Source organism: Alligator mississippiensis, chromosome 6, assembly GCF_030867095.1.
Source record: "Alligator mississippiensis isolate rAllMis1 chromosome 6, rAllMis1, whole genome shotgun sequence".
NCBI lineage: Eukaryota > Metazoa > Chordata > Crocodylia > Alligatoridae > Alligator > Alligator mississippiensis.
The window spans coordinates 58,134,773-58,161,188 of NC_081829.1; the positions used below are offsets into that span (position 1 = coordinate 58,134,773).

The following is a 26,416-nucleotide window of genomic DNA, read 5'->3' on the forward strand; positions in this document are numbered from 1 at the left end:
AATACCTGGTTGACCGCTGAGTTAATGAGCAACAGATATCTCATTCCTTTTGATGCCCCTCAAACCAGGGTGAAAGTTGAAATTTTCTTTACTGTGCAAATTGGAGCTCTATCAATATTCAAAAAAGTAGAATCAACGAGAACAGAAATGACACTGTTCAAACAAGGAAAACAGTTTATTAAAGTATGAACAGGCAAGCCCTCACTGGTTTTTAAACCAAAATTAGAGTCAGATGGGAAGTGCATAACTGATAATCTTGGATGTTGGGACCTCTTTCTTGATTGGGGTCAGAAAAATGTTATCTTCCACTGAGTTGATGCACAGACATAGCAATTTTAATTAAAAGTATTTGATTCAAATACAATTTACAGTTTGTCCACAATAAAGAGTGCATGTCACCTCCAAGTTTTCAGAGTATAGTGAGGAGCCATAGGAGTGCAACCACGTTGCTCCCTATTCAGGACTGAACTGGTATTGCACAGCAAGACATTTAGAGGTACTTTAATAATCTCAGTGACTTTGACACCTCCTCTCCATGATGGGCAGAGGTCAGCATCAGTATGGGCCATATCACAATATCAGAGGAAGATGTGCTAAAGAGAATGGGTACAAGTTCTTTCCCTAGAACACCTACCTAAAATTAAACTGCTGAAAAATTGTCATCATCACCAGCACTAGAGACAAGATTATGCCAGGCAGGCATAATCATAATAGGTCAGCTGGATTCAGAGCAGACCCACCACCCAGGGGCATTGTGCCACAACATCTCTTTTGGCTTCCCTACCCAAAAGGAGCTGTACACATGGCACCAGCCCTCTAGATGGTACAACTTAATCCTAACCAAGTTTGGCAAGGTAAAGCAATAAGGGAGCTAAACCACAGCCCTATAACTACCCTGTTACATTTAGGGTGTCAAGAGATACCAGAAGGTGGTGCAACAGAGGTGCAATCCCTAATTGAGCCATGCAAAGCCTGGCTTTTATCAGAAAATATCTTTCTGCATTTTGTTGATAGATGAAATGGGGAAGATCTTCCAGTGAAGATTTCCCATAGGAGCACATTGTATTGTGTGGATGGGGCTTAACAGGACAAAAACCAGAACTTAGGCAAATGTCAGCTACACTTTGGTCAGCCATCTGTAGAAGCTTTTCAGACACAAGCAAGAGAGTCTGAGGACACTAAAGTTGTTTTAGCAACAATGATATTTTCTATGTTAAAGAGCAGTACACATCCTCAATGATCAGGATGGGTTCAGAAGAGGGGCAAACAGGTGCTCTGGGTTAGAATGCAAGGGGGGCATGGGGAAAGGAACTTGATAGCGGGCATCTACTACAGACCGCCTCACCAGGGGGATGAACTGGACCTGGAATTCTCAGGTCAGCTCACGGAGGCTGTAAGACCAAGGGATGTGGTTGTCATGGGTGACCTAAACTATCCAGACATCTGCTGGGAGGATCAGTCAGCCAGGTCTTAACACTCATGTAGGTTTTTAGACCGCACACAGGAAGGACCTCCACCTAACCCAGGAAGTACATAATCCCACCAGAGGAAATGCCTTGTTGGACTTGGTCCTTACCACAGGGGATGACCTGGTGAGTGATCTGCAGGTGCTTGACTACCTAGGCGAAAGTGACCATCGTCTGCTGGAATTTACTATCTGGCGCAGGGTGGTGAAAGCAAGCAGTAAGGCAAAAGTCCTTGACTTCAGGAGGGCCAACTTCAATGAGCTAAGGAGATTAGTAAAAGAGACACTAGGGACTCAGAGCTTCAATGAGATGGGAGTCCAGGACGGGTGGTTGTTCCTTAAGGAGATGATCCTCTGAGCTCAGACGGAGTCAGTCCCAATGCGAACCAAAGTGGGCAAGAGTGCTAAAAAGCCCCCTTGGCTCAGTAAAGGCATCCAGGAGGGCCTGAGGGCAAAAAAGGTGGTATACAATCAGTGGAAGCAAGGGGCAATCACCAAGGAGGATTACACCTCCGTTGCTCATGATTGCAGGGAGGCAGTTAGGAAGGCCAAGGCAGAGACAGAACTAGGGCTGGCGACCAGAATTAAGGATAACAAAAAGTCATTTTTCAAATACATAAGGAGTAAGAAGAAGGCACCAGGCAATGTGGAGCCCCTACAGGACAGGCTTGGCAATCTCGTGATTGCAGCAAACGAAAAAGCTGATCTCTTCAACAAGTTCTTTGCCTCCATATTTCTGAGCAGGGACTGGGACAACTCCCTCACTAGGATTACAGACAGACTCAGGGGACACAACACCATGCCTAGGGTCAGGGACAACCTAGTTAGGGAACTCTTGGAGGGGATGGATGTGTATAAATCAGCAGGTCCGGATGCTCTTCATCTGAGGGTACTGAGGGAATTGGCAGAGGTCATAGCAGGGCCCCTGGCACAGCTGTTTGAGCGCTCTCGGTGCTCAAGTCAGGTCCCAGAGGATTGGAAAAAGGCCAATGTGGTCCCCATTTACAAGAAGGGGAGAAAGGAGGACCCGGGTAACTATAGGCCAGTTAGTCTCACCTTGGTCCTTGGGAAGACCTTTGGGAAAATTATCAAGGAACACATCTGCAGGGGCCCAACATGGAAGGTAATGCTCAGGGGCAACCAACATGGGTTCAGTGCAAGCAAATCATGCCTGACTAACGGGCGGGGCAAGCTGTGGACCACCAAACCATGTGGCACCCACAAGGACAGCCCAGCCTGAAGAAAGAGAGCATTGGAAACCTGAAAGCCATGGGGAGACCAGCACTACAGCACAGGTAAGAAACGAGAAGGTAAGAAACAATAGGCCCCTTGGGACTCAGAGCGGGGGGGGGGGGGGCAGGAAAGGCACCAGTCGCAGGGCTCAAGTGCCTATATACTAATGCTAGGAGCATGGGAAACAAGCAGGATGAACTAGCGCTCCTGCTTGCACTAAACACCTATGACTTAGTGGGGCTAACAGAAACCTGGTGGGATTCATCCCACGACTGGGCGGTACATATTGAGGGCTATAGATTGTACAGAAAGGACAGGGTGGGGAAGAAAGGGGGAGGGGTTGCACTCTATGTCAGTGAGCAATATACATCAACCCTCATCAAGACAGAATCCAAGGTTGAGGAAGTAGAAGGATTGTGTGTTAGGCTACATGGGGGGCAAGGAGAAAGGGATTTGGTGGTAGGGGTCTGCTACAGACCCCCACATCAAGGGGAAGAAAGAGATTCGGGGCTCCTGAGGCAACTCTCAGAGACCATAAAAGCTAAAGAGACGGTAGTCATGGGGGACCTAAACTACCCGGACATCTGCTGGGAGTCACAGACAGCAAAGTCCCACCGCTCGTGCAGGTTTCTAACCTGTGTACAGGACCTCCACCTGACACAGGAGGTACACAGTCCCACTAGGGGGAATGCCATACTGGATCTAGTATTGGCAACGGGGGATGACATGGTAGGGGACCTCCAGATCGGTAGCCATCTGGGGGACAGTGATCACCTAATAATAGAATACACCATAAGATGTCGAGTGGGTAAGGTAACTAGTAGGGTGAAAGTGCTAGACTTTAGGAAAGCTGATCTCAATGAACTCAGGCGATTAGTCAAGGACGCACTGCAGAGTAGGAGTTTTGAAGGGATGGGAGCCCAAGAAGGGTGGCTGTGCCTTAAGGAAACGATCCTTTGGGCACAAAGCAAGACGATCCCCGAGCGAGGCAAAAGAGGGAAAGGGGCCAGGAGGCTTCCCTGGCTGACCAGAGAAATCCGGGACAGCCTAAGGGCCAAAAGGGGAGCACATAAAAAGTGGAAACAGGGAGAGAGCACCAAAGATGAATATACTTCCTCTGCTCGTGCCTGCAGGGAGGCAGTTAGACAGGCCAAAGCTACCATGGAGCTGAGCATGGCAACCAAAGTAAAAGACAACAAGAAATTGTTTTTTAGATATATAGGGAGTAAAAGGAAGGCCCAGGGAGGAATAGGACCCCTGCTAAATGGGCAGAAACAATTGGTGACAGACAGGGGGGACAAGGCTGAACTCCTCAACGAGTTCTTTGCCTCAGTGTTCCTAAATGAGAGGCACGACAAGTCTCTCACTGCGGTTGTAGAGAGGCAGCAGCAAGGCGCCAGACTACCATGCGTAGACCCTGAGACGGTGCAGAGTCACTTGGAAGAACTGGATGCCTTTAAGTCGGCAGGCCCGGATGAGCTCCATCCGAGGGTGCTGAAGGCACTGGCCGACATCATTGCAGAGCCACTGGCGGGAATATTTGAAAGCTCGTGGCGCACGGGCCAAGTCCCGGAGGACTGGAAAAGGGCCAATGTGGTCCCCATTTTCAAAAAGGGGAGGAAGGAGGACCTGGGCAACTATAGGCCAGTCAGTCTCACCTCCATCCTTGGCAAAGTCTTTGAAAAAATTATCAAGGCTCACATTTGTGAGTGCCCGGCAGGACAAATTACGCTGAGGGGAAACCAGCACGGGTTCATGGCAGGCAGATCGTGCCTGACCAACCTAGTCTCTTTCTATGACCAGGTTACGAAACGCCTGGACACAGGAGGAGGGGTGGATGTCGTATACTTAGACTTCAGGAAGGCCTTCGATACGGTATCCCACCCCATACTGGTGAGCAAGTTAAGAGGCTGTGACGTGGATGACTACACAGTCAGGTGGGTGGCGAATTGGCTAGAGGGTCGCACCCAGAGAGTCGTGGTGGATGGGTTGGTCTCAACCTGGAAGGGTGTGGGCAGTGGGGTCCCGCAGGGCTCGGTCCTTGGACCGATACTCTTTAATGTCTTCATCAGTGACTTGGACGAGGGAGTGAAATGTACTCTGTCCAAGTTTGCAGATGACACAAAGCTATGGGGAGATGTGGACACGCCAGAGGGCAGGGAACAGCTGCAAGCAGATCTGGACAGGTTGGACAAGTGGGCAGAAAACAACAGGATGCAGTTCAACAAGGAGAAATGCAAAGTGCTGCACCTAGGGAGGAAAAATGTCCAGCACACCTACAGCCTAGGGAATGACCTGCTGGGTGGCACAGAGGTGGAAAGGGATCTTGGAGTCCCAGTGGACTCCAAGATGAACATGAGTCAGCAGTGTGACGAAGCCATCAGAAAAGCCAATGGCACTTTATCATGTATCTGCGGATGCATGACGAATAGGTCCAAGGAGGTGATACTTCCCCTCTATCGGGCGCTGGTCAGACCGCAGTTGGAGTACTGCGTGCAATTCTGGGCGCCACACTTCAAGAAGGATGCGGATAACCTGGAGAGGGTCCAGAGAAGGGCCACTCGTATGGTCAAGGGCCTGCAGACCAAGCCCTACGAGGAGAGACTAGAGAAACTGGACCTTTTCAGCCTCCACAAGAGAAGGTTGAGAGACGACCTTGAGGCTGCCTATAAGTTCATCACGGGGGCACAGAAGGGAATTGGTGAGGTTTTATTCACCAAGGCGCCCCTGGGGGTTACAAGAAACAATGGCCACAAGCTAGCAGAGAGCAGATTTAGATTGGACATTAGGAAGAACTTCTTCACAGTTCGAGTGGCCAAGGTCTGGAACGGGCTCCCAAGGGAGGTGGTGCTCTCCCCTACCCTGGGGGTTTTCAAGAGGAGGTTAGATGAGTATCTAGCTGGGGTCATCTAGACCCAGCACTCTTTCCTGCTTATGCAGGGGGTAGGACTCAATGATCTATTGAGGTCCCTTCCGACCCTAACATCTATGAATCTATGACTTCTGTTAATAGCAATTATGTTGAGGTAGTGTCTCTTAGACACAAGCATGTTGGACCAACTGTATTTAGTTGAATACAACAAGCACATTTTTTGCCAAAACTAGCTGCTGGAAATTAGGCTGTGTTTTAAATGGAGGTGCCAGAGAGCCCACTCCTGAGGGAGCTGAACTGCCCAGCCTACCTTATCTAGCTGGGTGGGCACCCAGTGGCACCTGCAGTCTCCTGAAATCCCATACAGCTAAAGAAGGGAGGGTCAGGGAGTTGAGCTCCAGCAGGATCAGGACCCATAGCTGACTAACTCAGCAGGTGCCGCTAGCTGAGCTGAAGTGCCTGACCTCTCTCTCTTCTTCTTGAGCTGAAAGGGATGGGCAGCCTGCTGAGTCAGTTGAGAACCCAATCCTGCAGGGAATAAGTTGCTTGGCCCCTCTTCTCGAGTCAGATGGGACCTCAGTTGATTCCACAGGGGCTGGTGTTCCAGATGATGCCTAGGATCAGACCCTCAGCTGACCTGGCAGTCCCTGCTGGCCACCCATGCAGTTCAGCTCAGCTAGCAGCACCTGCTATGTCCTGCACCTAGGAGATTAAAAGAGCAGCCACAGGTTTTTGCTCCTCCACTACTGTGACTGCCTGTGTTTTCCCAGTGAAAATACTATGCTTCTTGGGATCTTCAAGGAAAGATCTTTTTTTCATCATTGATGTTTCAAAAACAAGGTGTGTGTTTTACTCAGAGGTATAGTGCCTCATATTTTCTCGCATACCACATATATACACAGGATAAATTAAATCCCTGCTTCAAATAACTCACTGTCCAAGGGGTATCCTAAAAAAAAACAACCCCAACTTTTTTCATTCGTATTATTTGAGGGTCTTCATGACTGAATTTTCTTTTGACAGTGACAAGTCCAGTAGCAAAGAACACAGGGAAAGCAGACTCAGGATAAGCTGCCTGTACCATCTGTATGCAGACAGAACAAACAGTATCCCCCCCTCACTCCCTGCAGTAAAATCCACCTGCACACTGGGACTTTGAGGGAGGTAGTTCTCTCATTTGCTGGCCCTGTATTTCCTGCTGTAATCTTAATTCAACTCTCCTAGATTAGAAGGAATCATGGGCAACTGGTGCCACCTTAGTCACCCCCCCCCCCACTCCCTGTGACCAGTCCCGTCAACCGGGGGGGGGGGGAGGAGGGGAGGGAATCCCCCGTGGGCAATCCTGTAGACCAGGGGGTTCCCCCCCTGGGCAATGCTACCTCCAAGCAACCACCAGCCAATTGCTGCAGCTGCTCCCAGAAGCAGCTGCAGTCACTTCTGGAAGCAGCTGTAGCGATGGCTGGGGCATTGGCACTCCTGCCTGCCCCTTCCCACCCATCGCCCAAGTGGCAAGCGTGGCCAGTCAAGGGGTGCACCGGTGCTCTCAGGGGTGCACATGGACCCCTGTGCACCCCCTACACATCACCACGGGAAGGAATCATAGTGTCCACATCAACTATTCTGAAACAAGGAGGGAAACATAATAGGTACCCACTACTGACTCTGACGTGGCTGCAAGAAGAGCCAGTGTGCTCCAACATTGTGGTTAATGTTCACAGACAAGCCATTCAACTTTTTACTTTCTTTTGAGTAATTTTTGTTAAGGTACGGTGAAATTAAATATAGAAATATTGATTAGAAGACTGAGCCCAAACCACTGCAAGTACAAAACAAAGTCCTGAGAGAGAGGATAATTTACTGATAGGACTTTTGCTTAGCTGAAATGTCTCAGACCAGGAGATTTTCATTAATAAGGTATTGGTAGACTCACATGCCATTCAGAGTAATGACAGCAGCCCTATTTCCAATGAAGTTAAGCACTTAATTTTATAAAATGTATTATAATATATATAATTTTATAAAATAATTTTATTTTTGTTATTTTCAGCACTGCTATTGAGGCACTACTTCAACAATATTGAGGCAAAAGAACTTTCTAAGTGAAAGGACTGTGAGATGATCCTATGGGTAGAGCTGTTGATACAACTGCATTTAAGATTGGTATGGAAGTTTTGGTTGAACGAAACCAAAAGTAAATTGTTTTCAGCTCTGTTGACAATGGAAGTGAATGACTTAGAGATGCATGTAACCAATAGTGTTATGGGCACTGGGAAGGTGGAAACACTTACCCTATTTCCAAGTTTGTTGGTTGGGTGACCAACACCAGTGACCTTTCTTGAAACAAAGTTTTAATTTGTGTTAATATTAAAAAAAAAGATTCATTGTACAATTTTGAGTAATAAGGAACAGGCCATTTATCAAACAATCCATGATTAAACAGCAGGGTTCTCACACTAATCAATCTAATTGTAGGCAAAACACTTTGTTTTAAATGTAAGCCTGTTTTTTTTGCATCGGCAAGGAGCCTGGAAGAGGTGAAAGAGGGAGGTATTCTTCCTAGGGAAAAGAGATGAAAGACATGCATGTACACACATGCAATTGGCTTTTCTGCCTAAAATGAAAAAAAGGACTGTGGTTTACGGTGCATCTCAAAATACAGGTAGCAGGCCCTGCTCTGTTCATTACAGCCTGCAAGAGAGATGCAATCTCTGTGTGTTGATCCTGCTACTGGTAAATCATTAGAGCCTGGACAGCTGCTGAAGCTGTTTGCAGTGGGTGGATTTAGTGCATTTTGCCACGCCTCCTTTACCCTCTACAAGAAGAGCTCAGACACAAGCTGCCTCTTTGCCTGTTGCTCATTCAGTCTCTCATGCGTGAATTTGCTGAATCTGAATCCCAGTTACTGAGTCCACACGCAACCTACAGCTATGGTAAGTCACTGCTTGGAAGGCCATAATTCCCTTTACATGTGCCAGCTATGATATTTGAAAGTCAAAGAGATTTAAGTCAGCAGTTCTATCCTAGAAAAAGAGTCCGTAGAAAGGGAGAGAAAGAACAGAGCTCTATTCTTAGGTTAATGAATAACATGGGGAAATCCATGGGCAAGCAGTTCACAGTACTAAAGTGGGTGTTTACCAGTGTTTCTCTACGTGGGGGAGTTGGGCTTTAGGGGGCAATCTTTCCTGATTGCAAAACTGCATTTCAAATATGATACACTCTGTTAAGAATACAGTAGCTATTGCCACAGTCATATCAATGTACAGCTAGGAAATAATAGCAGGTGGTTCTCTTGTATACAGCTCCACTGACCCTTACACATGAAACCATTGTATGCCATTCTCAGCTGTGTAGGGCTAGGAGCTTACTATGGCAATAGTAGGAATGCAGCAGACTGGACTTGAGTTTTTATTAATAGCATTGTACAGGATCCTAGACTGGAAGTCCCAGGAAATCCAGACTACACAGGAGATGAATAGGTGGAATTTTCATGGGAGCCTAACACTACAATAGCAGAAGATGCTGCTCATCAGGACTGAGGTGTTTTGATATATGCAGTGCAAGCTGAGGTGCTATTGCATATCGACCTCTAGCCAGTGCCATTAGCTTCTCACTTTCATAAGCATGAGGCAGCCTTTAAAAGGAAACTGTTAAATTAATTGATTTTTTTCCTTTTTTTTTTTTTTTTTATTTCAAGTGGGCATGCAAAACTTATACTCCCCTAAGCGCACGAGTTGTTTCCTTTGCACCAGTTGCGTGACATGCTTATTATGTTGCAGACAGGAAAAAAAACAAAATAATGCCAATGCAGTGGAAAACACATTGCAGATGTAAGTTGAATTAAATTGAACACACATGTTTTAAAGAATGAAAGCATGTGGGAAGAATTGCAACATTGACAGAAAACAGCCCAGTACAACCAAATCTGGGGACAGAAAGCTAAGATATTCTAGTTTGGTCAAAGGAGTTGGGGAAAGGAAGGTGCAGAGGAGCATTTGGTGCAGAAGAGGACAGTGCCTGGGAGATCAATAAGAACAGAAGTGGAAGGGCATTCGGAGTAGGAGACAAGTGGGGACCAAATTTGTGGCAGGTGTGCCACAGACTAGCCCCACAACCTCCCCAGGTGATGTTACAATCCACTTCCTCTGCCCAATCAGTTTATGGTTTCTGCTTCCTATCCTGTGCTCCTTGCCTGATCTGCTGGTCTGTGCACCACTGGATGGCCATCCCAGTCTAGACTTCTGTTATCACAACCACTCATGTCAAATAATAGACCATATTCACTCAAATCCAAGACATCGAGTTTAAGATGACCTCCCAATAATTATAAATTTTCTGTGTCAAAAATCTAAATGTTATAATTTTTCATGTACAGAATCTAATTACTGGAGGACAGTCTTAAATACCTCCTGCACCTTACTGCAGCAGGGCAAGCAGCAGGGGAGTGAAGCAGACTGACCCGTGCCCCATGCCACCTATTTCCCCCACCACCTACCCTCCTCCTGGCTGTCACCCCTCCATGCTTGCACCCCCTGGCTTCTGCCCTCACATAGTGCCTGCACTCCCTAGCACCTGCCCCCCTCCCAACTACTTGCCCCCTTTTGGCCCCCCTGCTACCTGCCTCCACTTACCTTTCCCAGTTACCTTCCTATTGAAGCTCCAGCTGGGGCCCTGCCCAAGTCCCAGGCACAGGCTGCCTCTGGCCCCTGCCAATGAAGCAGGAGCAGCAGTTGCAGCAACATCGTCTCAAGGTCTGGCCCCAACCCAAGGCCCAGGGCCAAAGCTGCTGCCCTTGCTACCTCCACTGTTGCATGGCTGGGTGGGGGCTGGAGGCACATTCTCCATGCCTCAGCCAGAGCTGTGACAGGAAGGCAAGTGATGGCATTAAGGAACAGAGGTCAGGGAACAGAGGCTGCAGGCAGCAGGGCAAGAGGGGCAGCAGCTGCAGCTCAGACTCCAACCCCATACAGAGTTGGAGCAACTGCCCCCTCCTTAACCCCATCTTGTACTCAAAACTAAGACAAAGGGCTTCAACTGCCCCATATTGAATGGGGGAAGGGGAAACCTCATCTTGGATTCAAGTAAATACAGTAATCCCTTTCATAAACTTAAGCCCCATTTTAAAAGTACTTGGGTGTCTTGCTCCCACAACTTCTGGTGGGAGATTGGTTTCAGAACCTTATTGAAGAAGATTCCCAACATCAGAACCAATTTTATTCACAGCCAATTTATACCCATTTGTTCTTATATCAATATCTATTTAATTTATCTAACTTTTTCCTTCTGTGTGTATGCCATCTGTCACCCTCCATTATATAATTAGACTAAACAAATCACACTGTTTTAGTCTGTTCTCCTAAGATAACCTCTCCAGACTCCGATTGATCATCCTCATCACCCTTCTCTGCACCTCTCCAAAATGCTGACCTGCAATGCCATCTGGGGTATTCCAAACTATGAAAACTAGAATTCAAAAGATGGTGCAGTGGAGGCTGAGATTAAGTCAAAAGAGAAGCAAAGAGTGCAGAGGCAGTTAAACCAAAGGCAGGCAAAGGAGGAACACTGCCCTTGAGTCTGGACAGGCTAAAGTAAAGTACCTTATTTACTCAAATATAAGACAAGATTCCCCCTATCCCAGTCAGCATGGGAGGAAAAAAATCCTCATCTTATATTGCCATATGAAGTAGAGGAGGGAGCAGGTGGCTGCTGCAGCTCTGGCCCTAAGCCTGGGTCAGGGCCAGAATCAGGTCCACAGCAGCCTCCTCCTCCTCCCCCACTCCACTTCCCTTCTGCAGCTTTTGCCCACCCCCTGCCTACCCCCTTACTGTCAGGTGCCGTTTGGCTCTGGCTCAGGCTAGGCTAGGGTCTCTCCTAGGCATGGAGCACATGGAAACTTCGCACTGCCGATTGTCCAGGCAGGAGAAACAGTGCTGCAAAGGCTGAGCTTCTACATGCTGTGCTCTGGGATGGAAAAGCCCAAGCAGCATCTGACAATAAGGGGTTAGGGAAGGAGGGGGAAGGGGAAGGAGCAGAGACTGGAGAAAGCTGGGAGTGGGGAATGCAGGGGCAGGGGGCCAGGAAGACTACGAGGGACATGCCACCTGCCCCCTCCCCACCCCCAGCCATTACTTTCCCTGAAGTAGCATTGGGTGAGGGGATTCAAGACAACCTCCCATACTTAGATTCTATACTTGTTAAATTATAGAAAATTTATAAATTTTCCATATATAGAACCCAATCATTGGGGAGTCATCTTATATTCAGGGTCACCTTACAAGCAAGTAAATACAGCAATTGAGTACAGGGAGGTGGGGGGGAGGTTCTAGGAACACGAATCGGGCTTCATCCTAATCAGATGGGGTGTATACTGAAGGATGAGCTCCTTCAGGCAGAGCCCAAGTGCCTTCAGGGTGATGTTGGGAGTGTTTGAATGGTTGCTGTGTTGAACAAGGATTTCAAGAAGGAGAAAGTACGCTTGTTCCCTGCTTAGTCATCACTAACTTATCTTGTTTTCATCACAGTTGCTACCCAGTGAAGTGCTTACCTAGAAGCCTGATGCCATTCCATAATGACAGTGTTGCTGAACTATTAACCTATTCCTGGCTGCTGCAGGCATCTGTAGCCATTGTATAATTAAGAAATGGGAAAGTGATAGCTCTCACCACAGTAGGCCTTGACTTTGCTACCTCTGTTGTTGGAAGACAGATTGAAGAAATAGCACTTGCTCTCCTGCAGAGCAGCCTGGAGCACTGAACTCTGGACCAGAAACTGAAAGGTTATTTCAACACTGGCTATGTTCAGACACTTCAATATGTTAAACGGATTCCCTCCCCTGTCCCCATCACTGCCATGGCTGCAAGTTAACAGCTTTTTCCCTTCTAGCTAATTTCTGTGCAGTGCTAGAGAAACAGCATCAAGTTGTGATGGTCTTACAGTAAGTCAGTTTCCTCCCCACTTTATCCTGGTTGCTAAGATACCTGGAACAAGCTTATCTAGTGATCACACTGAAAGGGCAATGGCTGAGGTTTTATTGTGCCAAGCAGTGTTTACCCTATATCTTCCCTTTAATAAAATAAAAAGCTTGAGAGCACAGTACAAAGCAGCCAAAAGATGGGGGATGGGATAGAAATTAACCCTAAGAACAAGGGACATTTCTCAAAGTAGCACTTCTGTAAGGAAGGCAGGGGACAGTGCTACTGATTAAGTCCGTCAAAGAGCTGGTTTCATATTTACAAATGCTTTCCCCAAAAACTTGAGGAGCAAAGCCATTGAATCAATAAATACATTGAGTGATATTTAAGAGGCAGAAGTTTGATATTATGGAAATACATAAAATCTGTTAGCATTCCCTGTGATCTGTGCTTCATCCTGCATTTTCATTGTTATTATTACATAAAACAAATAGACCAAGGCAGTGGTACTCAAACTTTTTAGCCTCAAGACATCCCTCAGAAAATTTCAGCTCTTAGTTTTCATTCATGTTTTAACTACAGAGAAACAACAGAACAATTCTTGTTTTAAAGTACTCAGGAAAACAGTATTATTTGAAAACTCTGGGTTAATCCTGGAAATCACATTTGAACACCTAACAGGCCTAACATAATGCAGTGCCTCAAGGCACCCTTGAAAAGCTCTCAAGGAATCCCAGGGTGCCACAGCAACCTTGTTGAGAATCACCAGACTAGCGACATCAGGTTTAGGTATCAACGTTATGCAGGTGTTTGTGCACACAGCAGACATGGATCACATCTGAGTAATAGGAATAAGAGCTCCTCACATACAGTTCTCAGCGGCTGAAGATAGTGAGCACCTATACACATGCAGCAGAGCTGCTCCAACACACTGCAATTACAGGCTTATGACTTGATTGATCGAGTCTGCTGGAGCGTGGCAATTACCGCACTCCAGCAGACTCATGTCTCGAGTAGCAGCGTACCCACACTGAAAAATTGTGGCAGGGACACCTTAAATAAAGCTTAAATGTGTTGGAGCAGCCTCGCTGCACGTGTATAGGCGCCCTCGGAGCTACTCTATTTGAAGCACCCCGCATCCCAGACCACATGTATAGATGCCCAATATGCCTAAATTGTGTGCTTAAATTGAACAGGTTACCCTTTTGTACTCGTTTCCAACAGTACCCAAAAGACACTAGAAAATAGCGTCTGTTACCCCGCCATTCTTTTGAACTGTACCCTCACACTAGCTCTATGAGAGGCAAATATGGTTTTATTTCTTTGGTCAAAAAATTCAAACTATGTACTGAGCAAAGAATAAGAATCCACAAAAGAGTTCAGTCTGCACAAACATGCTTGAATCACACAAAACCTTTTAAATAACATATGGGACTTTAAAGAAGACTCTTTCAAGCTAGTTTCCACAACCATTATTTAAGATTCACTTTGGCAGGTCTACTGCATACAGATAGAAGCAATTTCAAAAATACATTATGCTTAGCTGGCAGCCAGCAAACTTTAGCAAGCCATAGGCCAGAACAACCCAGCTACAGCTTGACCAGCAGGCTTCATTAGCCTGTCAGTAACAAGAGGATTTGTCTGAGCCCATGCCAGAAACAAGCAAGTGGGAGCTGCACCCACATTGCTGCCACTTCCTCCAGCTCTGGTCCCCAGCTTCCAGCTGGTAGGGACCTGTTCTGGGGTAAGGCAGCTGGTCAGGCAGCCCCCTACCTACCCCCAGCTGCAGCGCAGTTCCCTACCAGCTGAAAACTGTGCCTGTTACAACCAGAGCACAGGGTGTGGGGTGAGAGAGGGGTGGAGGCCAAGGGAAGAGCTGGTGGCACAAGCACAGCTTCCAGCAGCTCAGGCCTAGCATAGTTCCTTGCTCCCTGGCTCCAGACCAGACACAAAAGCCTCCAGCTCCATGGACTGGATCTAGTGGTTCAGCAAGCCATACACTGCTGACCCTTGCTCTTAGCCATTGTGAAACTAAAACTTAAAACCAGCCTGTAAAAGTAGATATCATCTGATATGGAGCTGGGGTGCTGGAATATAGGCATAAACCTCAACTTGCAAGTGTGAATTCCAACTTCAGCCACCCTATTTCTCCTGCCCTGTTATGTAAACCCAGAAGAGATGCCATGTTGAATAATTCTTCTATTATTCTAGCATTGCTCAGAACTAAATGGTGAACTGAAACTGCTAAAAAATAAGTTCCTAGTTTAATCTCTCCTGAATTAAAGCACACAAAGTTGGTATCTTATAAAACCCAAACCCAAAAGAATGGCAGCCTCTTTCTAACTAACTAGTATTAGCAGAGTTAGACAGCAAGAGTGCAAAAGGACCATTCCCCTTGTCCTTTTCAATTATCTGAGCCATTGGTTCTCGATCAATGAGCCACAGACACCCTCTTTTTGGGAAAGGCATTCTAAAACTTCTATTCCAGGGGTTTTCAACCTTTTTAATGTGTACGCCTTCTGTCTCAAAGTTTCAGCTCATGTACCCCTTTATATTTTTCTCTTGTTTTTAATATTACCAATTATGTGATATAAGGCAGGCTACACTAATTAACATTAAACAGATTGTTAATATAGTGCATTTAATGTTAAATTAATATATCGGAGGGGCAAGGTGGGAAGGCGTGCAAGGGCTTCAAGTGCAGGTGGCCACATCCCTGCCCTCCCCCCCACCCCATGTATCCAGTACAGCTGCACCCCGTGGTGCAAGAGATGCAGCCTCCCCTCTCTCCCATCTTTCTTGTGCAAACCTCTTGTTAACCCAGGCCCCGCGATGCAGTCTCAGCTGCCCGAGTGCCTGTGCCCATGTGGGGAAGATAGGTCAGGATTGGACCCGGGGCTCAGACACCCGCTTCTCCCTGAGAGGGCATTCAGCAGAGGGTGGCCTCCAGGTAGGCGACAACAGGGCACCGCTGCAGGCAACCTGCTCTTGGCCTCAGCTCTTAGCACAGGCTTAATGGCAGAAGAAAAAACAGAATTTTTTTTTTTTTATTCGTTCCCTCAACATTTTTTAAAATTTTTATTCATTTTTTAAAATGATGCCACGAACCCCACTCAGCCCTGCATCCCCACTTGCACCTGCTGCACAGGGTGTGTTTGCACGCCCCAAGTACAGCAAACAGGCCTCCCAGGAGGGAAGAAGCCCCAAGCAGGATAGAGCCGAGCAGTGCAGTTACAGGCATGAATAAAAGGGCTTCGTTTTCTGCTTTTTGGGTCTTGAAGCAAGTTAGCCTCCAAAATAGGTCTCCCCCCCAGCCTCCAAATATGGGCCCCCAAGTGCAGGGATGACCAACTGGCTGGTGCAGGGCTGGGTGCTAGAGAGGGGCAGGAGCCAGCCCTTCACCTGCAAGCCATGACCATGCCCTTAGCAGGTGGTGGCCACATTGCAGCCAGACCCGTGGTGCCTCCCTCACCCCTACAGGCCTGGGTGAGCTGGGAAGTGCAAGGTTGGTCCCTGCAGTGCCATGCTACCCTACCAGACACAGGTGCCAAGGAGCAGTGGGTTTGAAGCAGCCCCACGTGGGCAAGGCGCAAAGCAGCGAGCCCAGTCAATGGGGTTGTTCACGCACCTTGCACAAAACCCTGTGCCGATTCACATCTGCACACAGGCACCTTTCACCAGCACCTGCATTCACTGGGCAACGACAGAGCAGCTGCCTGGGACGGGGGCTGCATGCTAATGGTGGTGCTCTACCCGCAACACAACTGCAGCAGCTCTGAAGGCTGGCATGAGCCCTGTGGGCACTGCACTCTGCATCCACTACCAGGAGCCCTTGAGAGAGGGGCCATTGGGGAACAGAGGGTCTCAGGCTCTCCCCATGTCTGGCTCAGAGGTCCCAGGGGGTGATCTGCCATGGCAGGGGGTGCCCCCAGCAGTCTCAAGCTGGGGCCCAGGCTACTTGTGGGGGCCCAGGCTACTGCTCCCCAGGTTTTCCCGGCCCCTTCCCACCCTGCTGGGCACCTTTAGCCCTCAGTGAGGTGTGAGGGGGAAATGCCTGACAGAGGATGTGGATGCTGCCCAGGGCGTGCGGACAGCCGCGGGCTGGGGGCAGGTGAAGCTGCCAGAGCAGCCAGTTGGCAGCGCTTCACCCTCGAGCAGCTCATTCTGCATACCCCTTACCCCCTTTTTAAGTACCCCTAGGGGTATGCATACCTTCAGCTGACAACCACTGTTCTATTGTAATGTAGGGAAACGATATAAAGTTTAAGATTTTCTCATTTTAAGCTGACCAATCAGAGAACAATCCTCTCAGCAGCCAAAGAAATTGAGACAGTTGAGGAAGGAAGCCATTATCAAAAGCTAATGAAACAATGAATCTGCTAATATAAAAGTTGTTCTAGTCATATAACATCTGACTCATAATAATTAAGTCTTCCCTTACACCACCATGGAAAAAGTGTTGCATTTTGGTGAGGAGGGCAGTTTTCAAAAGAAGTCATGATTAATTATAAAGAAGTCATAGTGGATTGAGTCTAACAACTCTAAAATGAAAATTACATACAGAAGTTACCATCCAGATGCATTCTTTCAGGCTGCTTTTTCTGCCTAAGGACTTTTAATTAGTTACACAACTCTCCCTCCCTGTGTGTTTACACGCTGTGGACTCTTTAAAATGGCAGCACATAGTTCACTCTTAACATGACAGGGCACAGAAGGCTGGTAGGAACATATAATCTCTCTCCACTAGCAAAATTAGGCCTAAACCTAAAACTAGAAATAAGCTTAAAACTTCAGGAACCCCTACCACTACCACTCATTTTAGACCAGTTGGTAGAGTATGGTAAAGACAGACCCAATCCAGAACAACAGGAACATTGCAAATCATGTAATATCCTCTAGCAATTGTAAAGTGCCCCAGCCAGCTTCAGCTACTGACCTGATATTGTACATCAGGACAAGAGCAGTGACAGCCTCATTGCATATACACTTGATTCATTTTGGCATTCCTGGATTTGAGCATCTACTTTCCACCTCCCCTGAAAAGGAAGCCTTACCTCTGCTTGAACAAATGTTAGCCCTTGTTATCTTAAACCATTCTTCCATTTTGCATCTCTCTCCTAGGCAGGAAAAGCCCACAGACTGAGTGCTGAGGAGAGGGAGCAGCTGCTACCAAACCTGAGAGCTGTAGGCTGGAATGAGGTGGATGCGAGAGATGCCATCTTCAAGGAATTCCATTTCAAGGACTTCAATCGGGTACAGAACTGACACCTGGGTTCCTATATCAAGTGGCCTGGTGGTTTAGGACAGGGAGTGTAATAAGGAAATTGATTGAAGCATTTTTCTATTCAATTAACACATGTAGGCCAGAATGGTCCTCCTGTACTGCAGATCATAGGACCTCACTTTTTGGGGGTGCGAGACAGGAGGCGAGTGTTTAGAGCAGGTCACGGAAGGAAGATGCAAATCACTGAACCAGACAGTGTTTTTCATTCATTCTTCCCATTCAAAAATAGGTAGATCCTATGAAAGTCCAGCAGCAAGCAGCTTTTTGGCAGTTTGTGCCTGTCTGGCTTCCTTAAAAGTTATTTCTATATAGGATAAACTAACATAAACAAACTTTAAAGAAAAGAAGAAAAGACACAGCACAAAACTAACTTCCCTTTCATTTTATCTGGGCAGGCCTTTGGCTTCATGACCAGAGTAGCCTTACAGGCAGAAAAACTGGACCACCACCCTGAATGGTTCAACGTTTACAACAAGGTAAAAGGAAAGGAATGGGTTTTATTAGATCTTAAACATGGAGGGTGTTGCAAATTTAAACAAAGGATAAAACATATAACACTTAGCTATTTCTACTATCAAGATTAGGAAGCTGTTTATATGAAGTGAGGCTTGGAAGTTGGGTATGGCTAAGAACATAAGAACTGCCATTTACGGATCAGACTGTACATGTCTCATGCCCAGTATATTGTGCCACACAGTGGAAGAGGGTGGATGCTGACAGGGAGAGTGAACTGGGTATGAGCAGGGCTCCCACCCCCACCCCACTGTTCCTTTCTCACTTGCAGCCTCTAGCATTTAAGGTATAGGAAATTCTCATTCAGAGGCTGTATCCTCAATTCTCATGCTCAATAGCTACTGATGCCCTTTTTCCTCTAAGAATCTGTCCGATCCCTTTTTTTGTTGGAGTACCATAACGTTTTCACTCTTTTCTGGTATTTCTGCTCTCCCTTCCAACTATTAGGGATTTTACTTGTAGCACTACAAGAAAAATAATAGTGGAGCCTGTTTCAGATAGGTAACTACTACAACACTAGGATAAGTTTAGACTATCATTGTTTTCTACACCAATTGCAGCATGGGTTTTTGTTTGTTTGTTTTAGGTACACATCACCCTGAGTACACATGAATGTGCAGGTTTATCTGAGCGGGATATCAACTTGGCCACTTTCATAGAGCAGGTTGCAGCTTCTCTGTCTTAAATAAGGCAAAGTAAGAATTGATTTTACAGCCACTGCTGCCTCACTTTTCAAATCATACAAGAGCAGTTGGATACATTTGCCAAGCAATTACTGATAGAAAAAGACAACAAAAAACCAATTACTGATAGAGAAAGACAAAGCAAGGTTCTCTACCACAGCTCAAGATTTCCAATGGACTGAGCAGCCCTAGCCTACTTCTCACTCACAAGGATGGAAGTTTTGTTTAATGATTTGCATCCACTTTTGTCTAGAAATTAGCAGACTCAAATCCTGTTTGGTCTACCAGTATGCAAGTTGTTTGATCTTTCGCGTTTTCTGTACGTATAGCTTTTACCAGAAGGAGTAGTGCTACACAACTGCATAAACAAACTGTTATAAGTATTTCTTTCCTAAGCAGTTGTTCTTGCTTCTTACCTAATAACTATATTTTACTATCTATTGTAACATATGTGACCTTGTCTCTCTTGTGTACTGTATATGTGATGTGCAGTTTGGTTACATGTAATCCTTGTTCAAGCAGTATTATATAAGACATGTGGGAGTCACCTGCATTGCAAATGGCTATTCAATAAAAGGTAGGAATCAGAAAAGCATGCTACAACATTTCTAAGCATTTACAATAAAAGTGTTTATAACCAACTTGTTCACCAATTGAATGGAATATTCATTGCACAGTTTTCACTGAACAAATTAGTGAGCAACTTCCTTGGCCTTTTCACTTAATTGCTCTTGCTATCACAACGCTTTAATTTACTCCACTCTTCCTTCACTGCAGAGGGAAGTCTTAACATTGTTGCAGAGCATAACAAATCGCTTGTGGGGAAGCTGCACATGCATCTACAGATCTGCACCTCCAAGTAAAATGGCACTGCAACCAAACAGGATCCAGAAGGGAATTCAGGACTCCTCACATGAGGGGACTTTCACAAAATTAGACTTATAAAGCTACTTAGATTAGCCATCAAATTGTTGTAAACAAGGTATCCTTGGCTCAGAGACTGACAGAAAAGACAGTATTCAAGGTTGTACTGCAGATGTAGTAAGTCTCTGAAAAAAAGTGAATGCTTAAAAAAACCCCATCCAGGAAGAGCACACACCAACTGCTGAAGCTTCCTTAGCCTGACGAAGGGTTTTTGAACCCGAAAGCTTGCTTAATAACTATTCTCCAACCATTGGGGTTGGTCTAATAAAAGATATCAAAATCACCCAAGGAACCTTGTCTGCCTATGTCCTTAGAACAACACGGCTACAACCCAAACCCCTAAACCCCCCCCCCCCCCCCCACATTTTGCAATACAAGGGTATTCTGTTTTCAGGAAAAAATAAGAGGAAGAGTATTAAAAGGTATTTTGACACTATTGCAGGCACATCACTGCAATAACTTGGTAAGTAAATTATTCTGTATTCAAACTGCTACTTTTAATATACCAAATTTTACTTTGGCTGGGGAAATTCAGTAACTCTCTTTACCAAAATCCCAGGAAGAGCTCTTCAAGCAGCTAACTTGATTGTAATTTTTCTATTCTACTGGCTCCAAAATATACCTGAATAAATCCACAGCTCTTCAGTATAACTTGCTTTCTGCACCTTTAAACAGCTGGAGAGAAAATATGCCAAAGATAATGCCCTTATCAGGACAGTGAAAGGAAGAGTGGTTGCAATAACTGCAAATCACATTATTTAACAATAAACCACACTTTAGGATCCATGACCTAGATTTTATGCTGTTTAGGACCAGCTTCGCATCAGTAAAAGGCAGATAAAGTATGCCAGGATGCCCAAATGCACTATATTACTATTTAAAAAAAAATGCATTATACCATTTTTAGGTAGTAGTGAGCTAAAGCAAATACAGAATCACTATTAGATCAACTTCTCTTATATAGGCCCTCTGCAAATAGCTTGTGTACATTTAGTGTACAAAATATCCCAACATTGTATGTACTCTGCGCATACACACGCACACACACACACACACTGCCCTCTCCAAGGCTTAAAGAGAGACTGTATCCTGATGTGTCACATAGAAGTCTTCAGTTTGATAAGTAAAGATCAAACATGTGCAAGCACTTAAACTTCCTTGTGAAGACTTGTGTATACCCAATAACTCCATTCTCCACATCTCAAACATTACCAGTGTTTAATACCATATTTGGATAGCTATCCAGTAGTATCTTGCAGGAAGGCAGAATCTGATATTTTGGGAAATCCCTCCACCTATAAAAGTACCATCAAGTTTTTTATTACAGTCTGTTCTTTAGCTTTTAAAACCAAGTATATAAAGGTATTAAATGACACAGGTCTTTCCAAAAAAACTGCAAATATGCATGATAAAGGAGATACAGTTTCTATATTAAAAGACATAAGTAAATGAAGACTATGTACTAATAAAATACAGTGTCATTCTTACAGTATAGAACAAATTCACATAAAACATAGTTAAAGTCACAACCATTAACCATAGGTAAACATCAGAATGGAGTCACTTAGACTGATAGGCAAGTTGTGAAATACATCTAAAAACATGAAGTGGAACACTGATTTGTTAGACCCAACTGTTTTTTGTTTTGTTTTGTTTTTTTAGGGAGAGTATTAGGAATTTGGGGACCATTTTTAAATAGTATTTCCCCTTTTTTTTTTTTTTTTTAAGTCTGGACTAAAAGGAGAGCCAAAGTAACCAGGCAGCTATACAGAAGAACCCCCCCCCCACCCCCCATCCAAGGTACACTGAATTCTGATAGTGATACAGTGATGCTCAAATGGCACAACAGTAACAAGATCAAGAAGTCTACACTGACTACCAAAGTTGGCAAAGCACAAATAGGCAAAAAAAAAAAAAAAAAAATAAGAATTTCCAAAGAATTTAGAGAAAACAGACACATACCGCCTAAAACCCATGGAGATGGCCAAGATATAGCATCTTTTGAGTAGAAAATAATGGACATATTTATAAATGAGATTATCCATCCCCAAAGACATTGGGCCCAAAACTAAATTTGCTTTTGCAATGTTTGGTAATTCACTCTTGCAAGCTGGATAGTTATTGTGCAAGTGTGTACTTCAGACATATTAAGCCAATGAGGCTTCGCTCAGCATCAGTTTGGTTGCTAGTAAATCTTGTACTACCCAGAGAGCTACCCCTTTAAGATGTGCAGCAGATTTTCCACAATGAGTAGCACAGCAAGACCATCTCTTGAAGTGTCTAGTGATATAACAAAATGGAAATGCACTCCACCCCTCAATATATGGCTCTGCAGGACTAACCCCATGACTCATTAGCATCATCAGTGCTTCTTCTAGTATGCTTTAGGGGCAGCAGTGATTTGATAAGGTTACTCTATGTTGTTTCTGTACAGGACATACTGATATGGAAAAAAACAGTGCAGGTGAGGCTAATTCTCAAAAGAGACTTTCCATGCAATGCAACACCTTGATAGCTAGTATTTATTAGATCCCACCATAATAGTTCCCTATCAGCATTATGCCAGTACCTCTGTAACACTAAGAAGACTTGGCTCAATAAAACTATCTTGTAGCAAAGGTGGATGTACTGTACCTGAGGCCAATTTGCCACTGAGATTATTTTCAATATAGTACCATAACAAGCTGACTGTGGCAAAACATCACAGTCAGTAGCTGATCCATCACACTCTTCTGGAGTCCCAGAAAAACCCAGGGCAGTGTCAAGGCACACTAGTGAATGCCCTTTGAAAATGTGCCTTAAAAAAAAAAAAGTCAGTGCAAAGAGCAGGTAGAGACTACTACTTCTTTTACAAAAGTCACCATTTCATGCCAAAAGATGATGTAAAAAAAGTTAACTTTGGTGCCACGATTGCACGTCAGTGCCCAACCATTCCACAGAGTATGGCTCAACTGCTTGACGTCAGCATTTTAGGATAGTGCAAATCCTTCTGTTTAAGCACAATAAAATAACCATTTTGCTCTCTTCCTCCAGACTTGTGCAAAATACAACAGCTTTATGGATGGACAAAGATGTTCTAGAAAAGCTTGTTAAGCAGACAGTGGTTCTTCAAGAGTACTGTGGGACTTATTTCCCTTTCATCCATTAGGTTTAAAATAGAATTTCCCATTACAATTCCAATGGATACAAGATTCTGGAAGAGGTTTGTCATCCATTGCTCCACCCACCCCCTCCCCCCAAAAGGAAGTCATTCAAAGAAATTACAACAGAAAATATGCCTAACTGGTATCTCCATACAGATAACTTAAAAGACTGAAAGGATAAATCAGGAAAGGAAAGGAATCACAGTGCAGAGTTAGCTAAATGTAAGTCCCCAAAATTTGTTAAATGCAGTTTCCTACCACAGCCTGCAACACAATTGGAGAAATTATTGAAAACCTATGCTCCATTCGCTTTCTACCTCCAACTTGGGGGGGAAGCTGTCTTGAGCATCCCAAAGTGTTAATTTTACACTAAAAATCTGAACCCTAACGGGAGGTTCACTAACTGTAAGGTCTAGAGAGTTCCCCCCCCTCTCCCCAGCCAAGGGGAAGAAATGATAAGGAATGAACTGAAACTTAGAATACCTGAGGAATTTGGGGTTGTGGAATGGACTTCTGACTGCCACAAACACTACCATTCCATTCAAGTCATTTAGGACTAGCCTTGGCAGTTAACTAAGGTGATGGAATAGAACAACTAAAACTGAACAGATAGAAAAGTGAAAACAACTCAAAAAGAAGTTTGAGTGTGAAGGGAATAGAAAAAAAAAAAAAAGAGAGAAGAGAAGGGAAAAAAAATGTATAGATCAAGCTGCCCCATGACCTGTACTTGCAGGAACACAGAAAGATCGTAGCCTAATGCAATTCCCTTTCTCCAGAAATTCTTCAAAATGTCACCCCAGTACTGGCTGGTAAGGCACCAAATGCTACATATTCAATGGTGTCTGGGAGAACCATTCATGTGTTTTTCACTAGAAGGGATGTCTGTGTTGTAGAGGGAGTCCAAGTATGCATGGGAAATCTCTGCTACCAAGCTTCTGTCTGGGATAGACTGCGCCATTCCGTAGATGGCACCCTATGTTAAAACAAAAAAAGAAAGAGCGATTAAAACAGAAGCACTCACTACCCTAAGAGGGAAGTATCCGTTTTAAAATGTAAAACTTTCATTCCAAGTTTATCCTTGTTGTGCAACAGTGACTTACCATGCCAGTGGTCTTGGCTCCAGGGTCTTTCATGATCTCCAAGATGCATTCTTTGACATCTTCCAAAAACAGTTCTGCAACCCCATCTTTTGTGTGCAACAATGTAATGCAAAGGTGAATGCTGCAGATGAAAGGGAAAGTAAAGATTAGTCACGTAACCATGGGAAATATGGAAATCTCTACATAGTACATTTTTAGAGTAACCAAGGGGTTTCCAATCATGTCATTCCTCTTAAACGAGGAGCCCAGCCTGGGAAAAATTAGGCTGACATGGCCCAGGGCACTAGGCAGTTTCTCACTGCTACCCCTTCAAATAATCTTCCTATAGAACACACATTATAACACGCTATTTTTCAGACTTTTCAAAGCTGAGCTCCTCCTCTAAGAAATAGCAATCAAACCTCCCTCCACAATACTGTAAAAGTCTTGTGAACTTTAATACTTGACCCCACAAACCATCTGACTTATCTTTTATATGCATGGTCCCAAAACCAAACATACCTAACTCAGGAAATACCTGTATGGATCTTTGTAAAAATATTTCCTCCGCTTTCAATTAAATATTTAAATGCTGACTCTGCTATCATTCACATGTGAGTTAGTATCCAATAAAATGAATGAGACAGTGCACACCTCTGAATTATTATTTTAGGCTCTCTACAAACTCTTTACTTTCTTCATGTTTTGAAGGTTTTCATCACAACAGTTAAGGAGGTCTGCCCCCTTCCTGCCTTCTTTAAACAGCATTCACATACCCAAAGGGGACATGTTTTGTACCTTGGGAAATGATCATTTACATTGCTATTTTATTAGATGTGATCAACACAAACCCTTTTAAATTCCAAGTAGTATGCATCTGCACTGGAAAAAACCCTTACTATTACCTTGTGCTAGTGAGCACATGGCAATTAACAGGATGGAAAATCCAAGTGAAGACAAAGCAGTTTGTACTTCTCAAAAGTGTTAGGAGATCAAGGAAGAGTATGGGAGAAAGCTTCAGGTTCACTTCCACCTAAAACTTATGTAAATTTACAACTGCCCCATCTTCATTAAAATTTTATTTTGCATTAGTTACTATGTTAGTTAACACAGGGATAAAAATGAACCTGCTATCCTAGTAGTTGTCAGCCTAAAATCCAAGACACCCCCTGATAGGCTTGAGACACCCTTTGAGAAAGTGCCAGCTCTTACTTTTCACTTCTCTGACTACAGAAAAATACTAGAACAATTATTCTGTTGCAAAAAGCTCAGAAAGCCCACAGCAAGGCAAAAGGAATCCATAGTGTGAAAACCAATTTGAAATGTCTGGGTTTATCTTGGGAATCAAGCTGACACTTAACAGTTTAACATTGTGTGGCACTCCACAGGACCCCTAAAAGAATCTCAAAGCAGTATCCCCATGGAAAGGAAGCCTAAACAGAAGTTGTCAAATGGCAAATCAGAAGTCAGTTCCTCATACATACAAAACACACACCCATAATTTTATACAGCCAGGTTACACAGTTTGTCTAAAATCATAGCTTTCATTTCAGTAGCCAACTTACCTTCGAGGGAACTGCAGCACATTTAAGTTCCATCCTTTAGTGGCTAACAAATTTGACAACCTATAGATGTCAAAAGTATCTGAACCAACAGAGATGACAGACACCTCAGGATTGCCAAAGATTAAGATGTCATCGATTTTCCGCAATCTTGAAAGAGTTAAAAAAAAAATTATTTATTTTTATTTTCTCTTGATATGGATACCAGGAAGATAACTATTTTGTGTGCTTCCTCAGGCCAAAATAGAAAGCACTGTACAAATCTACCCATGGCAGCAAAACATTTCCCTTCAAGCAGCTATAACAGGGGAACTAAGAACTCAAATCAGGATCCAGCCTATTGGAAGCTTTAAACTTAATCAATTCTCACAAAGGCAAGATGAGTCACCCACATTATCAAACTGAAGTCAACAGATCTAAGAGTTGTTTAAATAGTCTTGATTCTATGCCATCTCCCACAAGTTTCAGACAGAAAACCAGTCTTTGGGTTTTCTCCAGTAGGAAAATTAGAGTGAAAACCCAGCACCCAGGGAACCTGGTTCAACAGGAAAAATCAGAGGATAAATCTTAATTCACTGAAATCCTGCTAATCTTGCTGGGTTAGGGAAGGCATCTGGCCTAATAATCTCCCTTCTTGCTTTGAGGAAGCTGCACCCACGTATGTGAAACATTTATGGAAGGAAAGGAATACATTTCACCCTCAAGTTTTCTACTCAAAGGGAGAGTGGGGAATCAATTTATTAGGCAAAC

The 26,416-nt window shown here is 44.6% G+C and overlaps 2 protein-coding genes across 3 annotated transcripts in view; one reads left to right on the plus strand and one right to left on the minus strand.

Annotated features, from left to right (window-relative positions):
* The first annotated feature begins 8,386 nt into the window (after nucleotides 1-8,386).
* Nucleotides 8,387-20,170, plus strand: PCBD1 (pterin-4 alpha-carbinolamine dehydratase 1). 2 transcript variants are annotated; one of them, XM_019484338.2, is made up of 4 exons: nucleotides 8,387-8,500; nucleotides 17,600-17,731; nucleotides 18,158-18,238; nucleotides 19,736-20,170. In XM_019484338.2, exons 1-4 carry the CDS (start codon nucleotides 8,498-8,500, stop codon nucleotides 19,901-19,903), a joined length of 384 nt encoding a protein of 127 aa, XP_019339883.1. In that variant the 5' UTR covers nucleotides 8,387-8,497; the 3' UTR covers nucleotides 19,904-20,170. The 2 variants fall into 2 exon arrangements, with proteins under 2 accessions (XP_019339883.1, XP_006275789.1); XM_006275727.4 differs by lacking the exon at nucleotides 19,736-20,170 and adding an exon at nucleotides 18,862-19,599.
* Nucleotides 20,171-21,083: 913 nt separating this feature from the next.
* SGPL1 (sphingosine-1-phosphate lyase 1) overlaps nucleotides 21,084-26,416 on the minus strand; it is a 44,791-nt gene continuing 39,458 nt past the window's right edge. Inside the window, exons 12-14 of the mRNA XM_014609365.3 lie at nucleotides 25,670-25,816; nucleotides 24,126-24,246; nucleotides 21,084-23,998 (exon numbers count right to left, since the gene is read on the minus strand). Coding sequence (XP_014464851.2) covers nucleotides 23,858-23,998; nucleotides 24,126-24,246; nucleotides 25,670-25,816 — 409 coding nt within the window. The 3' untranslated portion in view covers nucleotides 21,084-23,857. The remainder of the gene's footprint in view (nucleotides 23,999-24,125; nucleotides 24,247-25,669; nucleotides 25,817-26,416) is intronic.

What these genes read in the sequence shown, in the direction of transcription:
- PCBD1 (XM_019484338.2), top strand. An exon ending in ATTTCAAGGACTTCAATCGG is followed by an intron (nt 17,732 to 18,157) that starts GTACAGAACTGA and finishes TTATCTGGGCAG; the next exon opens with GCCTTTGGCTTCATGACCAG. An exon ending in GGTTCAACGTTTACAACAAG is followed by an intron (nt 18,239 to 19,735) that starts GTAAAAGGAAAG and finishes CCTTCACTGCAG; the next exon opens with AGGGAAGTCTTAACATTGTT.